Raw genomic sequence first — 12,084 nt, forward strand, 5'->3', positions numbered from 1 at the left:
GCGCCTCTACATCAACTCCATGGCCCCTCCGGTGATGTGTGAGTAGTTTACTTCAGACCTTCGGGTCCATAGTTATTAGCTAGATGGCTTCTTCTCTCTCTTTGAATCTCAATACAAAGTTCTCCTCGATCTTCTTGGAGATCTATTCGATGTAACTCTTTTTGCGGTGTGTTTGTCGAGATCCGATGAATTGTGGGTTTATGATCAAGTCTATCTACGAACAATATTTTATTCTCCTCTGAAATCTTTTATGCATGATTGGTTATCTTTGCAAGTGTCTTCGAATTATCATTTTGGTTTGGCCTACTAGATTGATCTTTCTTGCAATGGGAGAAGTGCTTAGCTTTGGGTTCAATCTTGTGTGCTCGATCCCAGTGACAGAAAGGGAAATGACACGTATTGTATTGTTGCCATCGAGGATAAAAAGATGGGGTTTATATCATATTGCTTGAGTTTATCCCTCTACATCATGTCATCTTACCTAAGGCGTTACTCTGTTCTTACGAACTTAATACTCTAGATGCATGCTGGATAGCGGTCGATGTGTGGAGTAATAGTAGTAGATGCAAGCAGGAGTCGGTCTACTTGTCACGGACGTGATGCCTATATACATGATCATGCCTAGATATTCTCATAATTATTTGCTTTTCTATCAATTGCTTGACAGTAATTCGTTCACCCACCGTAATACTTATGCTATCTTGAGAGAAGCCACTAGTGAAACCTATGGCCCCCGGGTCTATCTTCCATCATATAAGTTTCCAATCTATTTTTACTTTGCAATCTTTACTTTCAATCTATATCATAAAAATACCAAAAATATTTATCTTATCATTATTATCTCTATCAGATCTCACTCTCGTAAGTGATCGTGAAGGGATTGACAACCCCTTTATCGCGTTGGTTGCGAGGTTCTTATTTGTTTGTGTAGGTACGAGGGACTTGCGTGTGGCCTCCTACTAGATTGATACCTTGGTTCTCAAAAATTGAGGGAAATACTTGCGCTACTTTGCTACATCACCCTTTCCTCTTCAAGGGAAAACCAACGCAGTGCTCAAGAGGTAGCATGCCACCACTAAGCTTGAAACGCCGAGATCCTCCGCCAGGGCCAGTGCTTCCCTGCACGCAAACATCTCCAGCATCGTTGGGTCGGAAATGCCCCGGATGACTAGTGCCAATGATCCCATGTATAGCCCTGTATGATCCCTGCACACTGCTGACACCGCTCCCCCATGTCGATGACGGGCCACTGCTGCATCAACATTCATCTTCATGACCCCCTCGGGAGAGGCCATCCATGTGTTTGGCAAGACTTGATGTGGAACCCCGCTGTTTTTCCTCTCCCCAGGTTTGGGTAGTTGGGCTAGGTCTTGAATTTTTTTTTTATGAATGACGAAGTTTGCTATGGAGACTGAAAAATTCCCTCATAAACTGCCTTCCTCCTTGCGTACCAAATAGCCTAGAGAGAGACTACCATTGATACAAAGCTAGAATGATCCATAGTGTCCCTCATTGCGAACAGCCAGTTCTTCGCCCTCGTCTCCCCGTTCTCCACCATCATCGTCACTAGTCCTGGTTCGGCTAGTGCCCAAGTGCACCTCGCCGAGGTGCAAGACAGTAGCGGATGACGCCATGAATCAAGAGCCCCACAGAGAGGGCATGCATCTCCGGTCTCCATGTTTCTCATGTGCAGTACATCCGTCGTTGGCAGAGAATGTCGTGCCAAACTCCACAGAAATACCTTAATCTTCGATGGAACGTTGATGCCCCAAAGCTTCGACCAATCCTTCTCTTCTCTCTCATTACTAGAAACCCCCGCCTCTTCGTGCAGCCATCCTTCCCTCTCGGTTTTTGTTTTGATCAAGAATTTATATGCCGAGCTTACAAAAAACTTTCCCTTTTTATCTGGATGCCAAGCCCAGAAATCTTCAATGTTCCTCGTACAGACGGGCAGTTTCAGTACTGCCTCTGCATCAATGGGCAAGAAGATGGTCCTTACAAGTTGTTCGTTCCATGCTGCCACGCTGGTAATAGCAATTCAGAGACCAACTGAGGAGCGTTCGTCACCCTTGATATAATTGGACGCAGCGACACTTCTTTGGGTATCCAATTGTCATCCCAAATATTCGTTGTTTGTCCGTTGCCAATCCTGTGAATTAAACCCTGTTTTAGAATGTCTTTCCCTTCTAGAATAGCTCTCCAAATCTGTGAGGGCTTTGATCCTAGCTCTCCATTGAGGAAGTTGGTGTCTGGATAATATGAGGCTTTCAAAATTCTGGCACTAAGAGATTCAAACTCTTGTAAGATCCTCCAGGCTTGCCTTGCCAAAAGTGCAAGGTTGAAGAGTTCAAAGTCTCTGAATCTCAATCCTCCCAAATATTTGGGTCTTGTCATCACCTCCCAAGACACCCAAGCTGGTTTTCTATGGCCCTGCTTGCATCCCCATTAGAATTTTCTTATGATGGAGTTCAAATGATTACATAGTCCTCTCGGGAGCTTAAAACAGAACATAGAATAAACTGGGATCGCCTGTGCTACAGATTTTATCAATACATCTTTATCTCCGGCCGATAAACATTTACTCATCCATCCTTTTATCTTGTCCCAGACTCAATCGCTGAGATACTTGAATGTGCTCATTTTTGAGTGACCCACGTCAGTAGGCATTTCTAGGTATTTGTCACTCAAAGATTCATTAGGAGCATGCAAACAGCCCTTAACTGCATCCCTGACTATCTGTGGGCACCCCTTATTAAAAAAAATAATAGAAGATTTGTCCCTGGCTAGGAGTGATAAACAACAGCAGCTGCCTAGGTGTTCAGCCCGGACAGTAGCAACCCACCAAGGCCCAAAATACGAAGAAGAAGGCCCGAAGGAGGCCTCCTCGCTGCGCCGAATGCCCAAACGCACACAGGCGCCGCCTGTTCGCTGTCCTGTCCTCCGCCGGCCGCCGCCCTTCACCGGAGCGCTGTGCCCCCCACGCCGTCCTGCCCGGTCTGCCCCCGCCGCTTCGCACAACCATGCCCTGCCGCCGTTCCCCGGCCCCTCGGCAGCCCGCCTTCGCGCCGGTCATTTTTGGCCCCGTCCGCCGGGCTCCTGCCGCTGTGCGGCCTGCGCCTGGTACAAGGACTGCCGCCCTGCTCCCGCCGACCAGGCGCTGACGCCCGACGCCGAGGAACGCCGGGTAGGGATCGCCTCTCGAGCAGTGTATTTTTGTTATCGATTTGTCAAGTTAAGTTGATGGATTTTGCTACGAATTCACCCGCTATTATTTCTAGTATTTGTCATGTTTTATGTACGTACTTTGTTGGATAGTTGAGCATTGAGTTCAAATTCTACATCCATCCACGACCTAGACATGGCAGCTACGCGTCCGGAGGGTTCGGCGGAGGAGCATCGGATGCGGGCGGCGCTGCGCCACCTGCAGGCGGAGGCCGGAGTGCTCGAGCGCCTGGTCTACAAGCACAGGAACCAGCACCGCGGTGCCGCCTACTTCCAGTACCTCCTCAAGGTACTCCTACTACCACGACCTGCTCGCCCATTTTTTCCGGCGAGTGGCTCTGCACTGATGAGTGTGATTTGTATGTGTTTGGGTTGGGCGCGTAGGTGCGGAGGGACGAGAAGCTGCTGCTCGGCGCCAATCTCATGGAGGTCATCAGCGCGGTGTTCCCGGTCATCACCTGTCGTAAGCCAGCCAACACTATTCTTGTTCCGAACAGGTTCGTCAGGTTTTGCATCCCTGGTGCGGTTGCACTCCCCTGTAAAACAATCTTTGTCATATATTGATCCTAGGAGATAACAAATAAAAATGTATTCACTAATGACTTATAGCTAGAAGTTTCTACTTGTAGGGCAGTGCTTAATTTCTTCGCAGTTCGGATTATTTCGTTTGTTTTTATTCTTGGTACAATGATGCTATAATCATATTAGTCTGCTATTCAGGTTATTGATTAATGTTTTCTTTTATAGGCAGGGTAAGAGGAAGCCTGGTGCAAACCATTGCCAATATAAGAGGCTTTTGGGGGTTGCCCGTTTGCTGTCCCAGGTGCGTTTTGTTGTCTGTCGACACTGGTTGTGTTTTGCAAAATATCCTATTGCAGCTGAGTCAAATATTTTGATGGAACCATAAATGCAATGCCACCGTTGATAGAGCACAACTTTTGTTCCTTGTGGTCGTTTTCAAGTAACGAGTTACACAATATTGAAATTTAAATCTGTGAAAGTCTGCCTATATCGCCTGGTTGTTTTACTTTTGTTTAGCTAACTATGGAGAGCAGAAAAGGGTTGTGATTATCCCTGCACGTTTGCAAGATTTCCGATGTAATTTAGCATAAACCCTTATATGGTACATGAAGCTCATTACCCTAGAAATTCTATATTTTGTAACTGCCTGATACATACTTCTGGATGAGCCGTTGTAGTTTACAGATCATTCTTGATCAACTTCGAGACAGGAGATAGCTAACTTGGTTTGAACACTAATGCTTTCTGTATTTTGTGCAGTTGGCTGAACCTGTTATGAAGGGAGCAGTGTATCCTTTTTTGTGTTTTGTTGTTTTCTTAGCAAATAAAACAAGGTGTACACCCACACTTGGCTTGCCTTAGGTGAAGCATGTATCATTTTACTCTGTGTACCAAAAAGGAAATAAATCTCATATTAACTTTCATTCTGAGTTGATTGCTACCTACCAAAGTTCCTTAATACATACTACAGCCAGATCAGCTTTTTACTTGCTAGATCTTTTTTCGTAGAACTTTGCACTGCAGTGCTTGCTTTGCTTGCACGAGTGAGGGTCCTGACTCAACAGGTGAGCCACATAGTCTACAGTCATGGCTATGAATGATTGTATCGATTGAATTCAGTAAATAACCGCCCATATATATATGCAGCAACTAACTTGGTAGTCAAACTGTTATGTGTATTAAATTAGGATTCTAAGAAATGTCAACTTGGAATCATATGTGTGCTAGTTATCTTCTGTCTCTTTGTGCAGAAATTTTGCTTACAATGCTGACCCTCTGATATTGTGTTTACAGATGTTACTTGATGTTGTATCAGTATACAACAAGGTTACTGATCTTACGGATAAAAAGCAGTCTGTTAAGATCAGTATTGGTAAAGTGCAGGCATGTTTTGCTTCCACACTATTACTCTGTAATCCTTGATCATGGAAAAAAAAGGTAAAGCATAAGATCATGCTTTCACACAAAAGTGCAGTGGCTGGACCTTGCAGTTACCTCTCCACATAACTCCTTGGTTTCGCCTCTTCATTTCACAGGCTTTCAGAGAGTACTACCCCTCGAGTAACAATCCCAGTACTATACTAGAGTGTGTATGGGTAAAAGATAAATTTGTTTTGCATGAAAAGACAAAAGCTAGCAGTCAGAAAACCCAAGGTGAGGATCTGAAGTCATGCACTCCAGATTCATCAATCCAGTATGAGACCCTTGGACTTGTTAGTGAAGGTTGGAACACCTTACCTTCTCTGATTCATGATATATGAACCTTTGGAGTTCATAATGGTTGCATTTTCTGCAATACTTATACATGAGTTCCTGCTGATACTAAAAGAATCCCATGCAATTGTATCTAAAAGGCATGCAAATGAAAAATAGTTTTCTGTTAAGTAATCTAAACTGAAAATACAGTATGTATTAATAACAAATATATGTAGTAGAAAGTAGTAGGAAGTGATATGGAATGAGTATGAATGGAGATGAAGGGCCTTGGTGGCACTATTACATTCACGTTCAGTTGACTATATGGAAGTAATGATGACACTTAAGTATGTTTTCTGATACCATCTCCATGTCTCTTATGTTAGATGACATTTGACAAAACTCTCAAGAGTATGCGTTTGGGATTTGTAACTTATGGTGGACTACTGTTGTTTAGCATGATATTTTGGTGTAGTAGCCATATATCTCTATACGACTGACAGTTTTAACAACGAAAACAACAGTCAGTTAGCCTAGCTGGATGATGTCAGGGATTGTGTGAATTGCCACTATGATCTTATTTGCTGTTATTTCCATTGCAATTTTAATGCATATTTTGGGTTGCGTGCTCCAACTGGAAATTGAAGTGCATGTGCTGACAAAATGCTGTACTTTTTTTAAACATCACTTGTTTGTTTTGTATCTAATAGAACATGAATGCTTGTTTATTTGTGTTTATCGTGTCATACTTTGAAAAGGATTCTTATAACCTCTAACGCTGCACTTGTGACATATCAGAGATGGAAAGCCTTGATGGAGCGAACACCCCAGCCAAGCAACAACATGATGCTTCTCTGGCTGACCAACCAGATAAAGCCACCCATTGCGGCGATGCTGGAGATTCTCACAGCGGGAGGCAACTACCAGATGATCAAAACACTCCGGGTTCTCTTCTTGGCACGCCCGCTGCTGCGCCGACTCCACGCAGAGATGTCAAGCCTGATACGAGGAAGAGAGTGGCATTCATCGCGGTGGGGAAAACAAAGTCACCGTGACACCGCCTGAAACATCATCATCCGTAGTTGCCAAGAAGCAAAGAGTGGACACGATTCCACAGACCGCTGCAGATCCCGCTTTGTAACTCTGAAAGAATAACCGGGTCGGCCTGATCAATGTGTTCTCGATGCTTTGTTGCATTCTTACCGCATCTCGTTTTAGTACCAAGAGATTGTTCTTTTTTCACCAAGCACCACGTGACATATCCAGATAATTGATGAGGTTTAGGCCAAGAAGCAAACGTCTCAGGCGCTACGCTACGGGTCATTATTTGACCACAATCATGCACTGCGTATAATCGATCATCTACTTTCATATGGTCTAGATAAGAGGTGGCCACACAACCACAACTTTCTCATTCAATCGTGCTTACACGCCTTCTCTGAGGCCTCAAGAACAGCATCAAGTGCCAGCATGTTGCTACACAAGATGGCAACACCACAAACATGTGCACACACAAAAGAAAATCACTAATTGAGCTGAGAATCGAACCAATCGATCAGGTAATTTCATACATTTTCAATCACGTTCAATCTCCCGTTCCTCTAAATCTTCTTGGAAGCTTTTCTGCTGCTGCTGCTGCTTCAGGTCGTGGTCGTCAAGCTTGAGGAAGAGTCCCATCTGTCGCAACAAGTTGTCCGGCCTGGCCGTGTTGTACTGATCAATGCGGAGCGCCTTCGCCTCCTCGTCCAGGGTCTCGTTGAACATTGCCGTCCTCTCCGTCTCGAGCACTTGCTGACGGGCCTTCTCCCTCGCCCGGGACGTCTCCTTCTTTCGTCGCCTTTCCAAAATCTCGCCGGCACGGGCGATGAAGTCGCGTGTTGGAGGCGTAGTACTGTTGGCGGCGCGCTCTGCCGGAGCTGGATGACTGTCGACGCTCTGGTGAGATGAACCAGAATCCGAGCCGCTGCTGCCGCTGATGGTTGCACCTTGGCCAAGATTCTTCACCGGTGAGGCGTCGCCGAGCTGCACCTGCACTGATGTCGGCCTGACCGGCAAAGGGGAGACGCCACCGACGATGTCCACGTCTTGGTCCTCCTCTTGGTCTTGGGCCCTCTCTCCAAGGAACTTGTCCAGCTGCTTCTGCATCTCCACGAGGGCCGCGTCTTGGACGGCGTTCATCTCGATCTCGACGTAATCGTCGCAGATGCCGCGGCGGCTGTGCTTCTTCAGCAGCTCCAGGATATGAGCAGGGAGTACATGGGATTCAGACAGATTGGCTAGCTTGGTGAGGTCCGCGTAGAGCTGGCTCCGCTCCTTGGGCGTCATCTTCTTCGCGGGAACGGGAGGGGGGGACGCCTTCCTCTTCTTGGCTGGCGGCTCCTCGGCTGGAAGGGACGACGGGGACGAGGCGGGAAGCATGGCGTGCGCCTCGGCGAGGAGGCGACGGACCGCGACGAGCTCTGACTGGAACCGCTGGCGAAGGATCTCCAGCGGGCGCTTCCGGCCGGGCATGATGCTGAAGGGCTCCCGGCGGGCAATCTCCATGGGAACAGCGGACGCCGGAAGATGCGAGAGGATGCGGTGGAGGAGATGATGGGAAAGATTGGAGGTGCCAGATGGCCTTTTAAAGCTTTGTGATCCTGATGGCAATCGAAGCCGTGTTTGCTGTGATCGATGAAGAAATCGAAATGTTTACATTTCGAGTCAGTTTCAGCATCGGATTTGGTTGCGTTGCGTTGCGTGCATCTCAAGCTTATGGAAATGTCGATTCACCACGGCCATGGCCTTTTTCTCCCATTTCGTCTTGCGTCTCAAGCTTATTATATATGTCACTGAGTTTTGTTCATGGAGTTTAAATCAAATACAACCCTTTGGCTTGCAGTCCAGTCATTCATTACAATGCCTTCTAAAATAATCTATTCACTACAAGTCATTCAATTAAATTGAATCCCTTTCAGAAATTATTCTTTATTCACGTCGACACGAATTCCAAATTTTATGGCCGGTTGGCCGTTTGGAAGTGAATTGAAAACCGTGAAGCTGGGGCGTGGCAAATAGTTGGGCACACCCGCACCATGCGGAGTGTGAGAGGACATTGTAGCAGTAGCAGGGCAGGTGTGTGTAGCATGTGGCCAGCAGTCGGCAGCAAGGTTACTCGCCTGAAGGGGCTGGCAAGCAAGGCCGCAAGGGGCTTTGCTCTGGTGTCGCAATGGACTTTGTGACGCTTCGGCACCTTGGTGCTCACATGGAACGGATCCTGACATGAAGCTCTGAGTCCCCACCTTGAGCGCTCACACGAGACGATGTCTCACCAAGAAGAGGCGAGGTGAACTCAACGGTCTCACCCACCAGCAATGGGATAGAGCATGAGCCACAGATGAGGCCAGATGAGGCCGATGAGGATGGGCCATTGCCTGGAAAGGAGTCGGGGTGGGAGAGGACAAAGTGTCGGGGCAGAGAGGGTGTGAGATTTCAGACAATACCGCAATCAATAAAGCGGGGCGAAAGCCTTTTTCAGTTAAATATTACATGCATTTTCATCTTGTTTGTTTAATCTATGCAAATTTACTAACCGATAGTTTTACAAGAGATACTTTAACAACAATCATTGTCATATACTCTCACTTTAGAAAAAATATGTAAACTAGGAGTAAGGTTGTTACGATTGGTGATGGTCTAAACCTAGGTAAAACTTGTGCCTCGTGTTACAACCCAAATTTTTCTTAAATTTTGGTTGTGAAATTAGAAGCATATGCATCCATGATTTCCTTGCATATTTGGTTTTTGAGGCAAATAAGGACAACATTTGAATTCAAATCACCATTTGAATTTAATTGGAAGACATGAAGGGCTCACCCTAAACTTTATTCAGAAAACTTGCATAAGGGCACACTACTAGGGAAAACCCTAGTATCATAAATATCAAAGTACAAGGCACGTAAAGACCGACATGACAAACTGAAAAGATAGCAGAACATCTCTGAGTTTGACACCAACGCCCGTCACCTGCCTCCGACACCACCACAACAGCCACCAAAGAAAAGAATGACGGATCACCCCTCACCCAAGCTCAACGGGGCTCCATCGTTGATATGCAGCTTTGCGAACCTCCAAGGTGGCTCACCAAATGTGAAGCCCTTGCCGTTGAACGAATCAGACCGGGGTGATGTCTACTACGCAACTTTATTCTTGTAGACACGTGTTGGGCCTCCAAACGCAGAGTTTTATAGGACAGTAGCAATTTTCCCTCAAGTGGATGACCTAAGGTTTATCAATCCATGGGAGGTGTAGGATGAAGATGGTCTCTCTCAAACGACCCTGCAATCAAATACAAGAAATCTCTTGTATCCCCAACACACCCAATACAATGGCAAATTGTATAGGTGCACTAGTTCGGCGAAGAGGTGGTGATAAAAGTGTAATACGGATGGTAGAAATATATTTTTATAATCTGAATAAATGAAAACAACAAGGTAGCAAATAGTAAACGGGCACAAAAGCGATATTGCAATGCTTAAAAACAAGGCCTAGGGTCCGTACTTTCACTAGTGCAATCTCTCAACAGTGCTAACATAGTTGGATCATATGATTATCCCTCAAAGTGTACCGAAGAATCACTCTCGAGTTCCTATTAGCGGAGAACAAAAGATAGGAATTGTTTGTAGGATACTAAACCACCTCAAAGCTATTCTTTCCATTCGATCTATTCAAGAGTCCGTACTAAAATAACACAAAGCTATTTTTTCCGTTCGATCTATCTTAGAGTTCGTATTAGAATAACACCAAAGCAAATTCATATTCATAATACTCAATCCACACAAAGAACTACAAGGAGACCCCAAAGTTTCCGTCGGAGAAAAGATAATAAAAACGTGCATCAACCCCTATGCATAGATTACCCTAATATCACCGCGGGAATCCGCGAGTTGAATGCCATAACATATATCAAGTGAATCAATAAGATACCCCAAGTGTCACCTCAAGTATTCATACTGCAAAACATATATCATGTGTTCTCAAATCTGAACATTCAATCCTACATGACAAAACTTCAAAGGGTAAAGATTCAATTCATCACAACAAGAGTATAGAGGGGAGAAACATCATATGATCTGACTATATTAACAAAGCCCATGATATAGATCACGAGAGAGAGAGAGAGAGAGAGAGAGATTAAACACATAGCTACTGGTACAAACCCTCAGCCCCGAGGGTGGACTACTCCCTCCTCATCGTGGTGGTCGCCGGGATGATGAAGATGGCCACCGGAGATGATTCCCCCCTCCGGCAGGGTGCCAAAATGGATCTAGATTGGTTTTCGGTGGCTACGGAGCCTTGCGGCGGCGGAACTTCTGATCTAGGTTAACCCCGAAGGGTTTCAAAATATTTAGAAATTTATAGTGCAAAGAAGGGGTGCGGGAGGCCACCGAGGTGGGCACAACCCACCTGGGCGCGCCAGGAAGGCACCCCCCAGGTGCTGCTCTGGCCCATCGGGAGTCTTCTGGCCCATAAAAAATTCATAAAAAGTTTCGCGGTATTTGGACTCCGTTTAATATTGATTTTCTGCGATGTAAAACAAGCAAAAAACATCAACTGGCACTGGGCACTGGGTCAATAGGTTAGTCCCAAAAAAAATGATATAAAGTTGCTATAAAATGGTTGTAAAACATCCAAGAATGATAATATAACGATATGAATACTTCATAAATTATAGATACGTTGGAGACGTATCACGGGGCAACACCCCGGGCACGGCATCGAACTCCAGATCTGGCACCCCACCACGACTAAGACGCCGAAGAAAGAAATCATATATGCCATCCATGAACCACGAACCCAGCACACGTTCCGTGTTCCAGACGTCGTCGATGCAGACCACAATCTGCATCCGCCCCTGGACTAGAGAGGCCCGATTTCCTTCCATGCGACTGCCCATACGACCAACTATGGTCGTATGAAACGTTGTCTTCTACTCTAGCCCTCTTCGGTAAATCGGCCGCCATTTCTTCATTCGAATTCGGAATTTGACGTTTTTGGGTTCGTTGGATTCGTATGAACGACGCTGACCATTTTTGCTAATAGATATTTGTTTTGAGCACTTTGAAAAAATGATTTTTTTGCTCTCTGAAACGGCTAAGTTTGGGGTCTGAATGTCCACTGTTTGAACTACTTTCATCCTGCTAAGTGCATTGGAAGTCCTCATCGCCTACAAAACACACAAAGAGAAATAAAACACTAACAAAGAATAAAGATTATGTGCTCACGGTGAAAAGGATAAAAGTTGGAAATCATGACATGTAACTAGCTCAATAGGACATGATATAAGTTGATATACGGAGACAGTGTGCAACATATGAGCTGTGAAAATGCGTATGGAGCCATCACAATGGAACCTCTGAAACTAGAGCAACGCCAAACTCAGCTCAGCACCGAGCTTTGAGTGTACATGAAGCACAAGTGAGGTGATCTCTTGGTAGATCACGATGCATGTTGGTCATCCAGGGGCAACTTGAGCTCCGTCGTCCACACTGAGAGGATAGTGGAAAGGATGTTTGTTGCTAGATTTTTCGAGGAAAAAATGACTAGAGCAGGAAAAAGGAGCATGGGGGATAAATAAGTTGCATGAAAACACGTATGCAAGCATGA

At 45.5% G+C, this 12,084-nt stretch overlaps 2 protein-coding genes and 1 pseudogene across 6 annotated transcripts; 2 read left to right on the forward strand and 1 right to left on the reverse strand.

The window, feature by feature from the left end:
• Positions 1-2,836: 2,836 nt before the first annotated feature.
• LOC147976419 (uncharacterized) lies at positions 2,837-5,397 on the forward strand. 4 transcript variants are annotated; one of them, XM_087518779.1, is made up of 8 exons: positions 2,837-3,184; positions 3,316-3,511; positions 3,607-3,685; positions 3,970-4,045; positions 4,504-4,532; positions 4,715-4,808; positions 5,038-5,181; positions 5,280-5,397. In XM_087518779.1, the coding sequence occupies exons 1-7, from the start codon at positions 2,897-2,899 to the stop codon at positions 5,164-5,166; spliced, it is 891 nt and encodes a 296-aa protein (XP_087374905.1). In that variant the 5' UTR covers positions 2,837-2,896; the 3' UTR covers positions 5,167-5,181; positions 5,280-5,397. The 4 variants fall into 4 exon arrangements, with proteins under 4 accessions (XP_087374905.1, XP_087374908.1, XP_087374907.1 ...); XM_087518782.1 differs by having other exon boundaries at positions 3,052-3,184; positions 3,366-3,511; positions 3,607-3,719; XM_087518781.1 differs by having other exon boundaries at positions 3,054-3,184; positions 3,607-3,719.
• On the forward strand, positions 5,193-6,709 carry LOC125552518 (uncharacterized; annotated as a pseudogene). Its single transcript, XR_015601499.1, has 2 exons — positions 5,193-5,466; positions 6,238-6,709. The product of XR_015601499.1 is annotated as an uncharacterized LOC125552518 (transcript).
• A 128-nt stretch (positions 6,710-6,837) lies between these two features.
• On the reverse strand, positions 6,838-8,241 carry LOC147976420 (uncharacterized). Its single transcript, XM_087519774.1, has one exon. The coding sequence runs from the start codon at positions 7,981-7,983 to the stop codon at positions 7,015-7,017; it is 969 nt and encodes a 322-aa protein (XP_087375900.1). The 5' UTR covers positions 7,984-8,241; the 3' UTR covers positions 6,838-7,014.
• Positions 8,242-12,084: the final 3,843 nt, after the last annotated feature.

Source organism: Triticum urartu, chromosome 4A (assembly GCF_056163025.1).
Source record: "Triticum urartu cultivar PI428250 chromosome 4A, HENAU_Tu73, whole genome shotgun sequence".
Classification (NCBI taxonomy): Eukaryota; Viridiplantae; Streptophyta; class Magnoliopsida; order Poales; family Poaceae; genus Triticum; species Triticum urartu.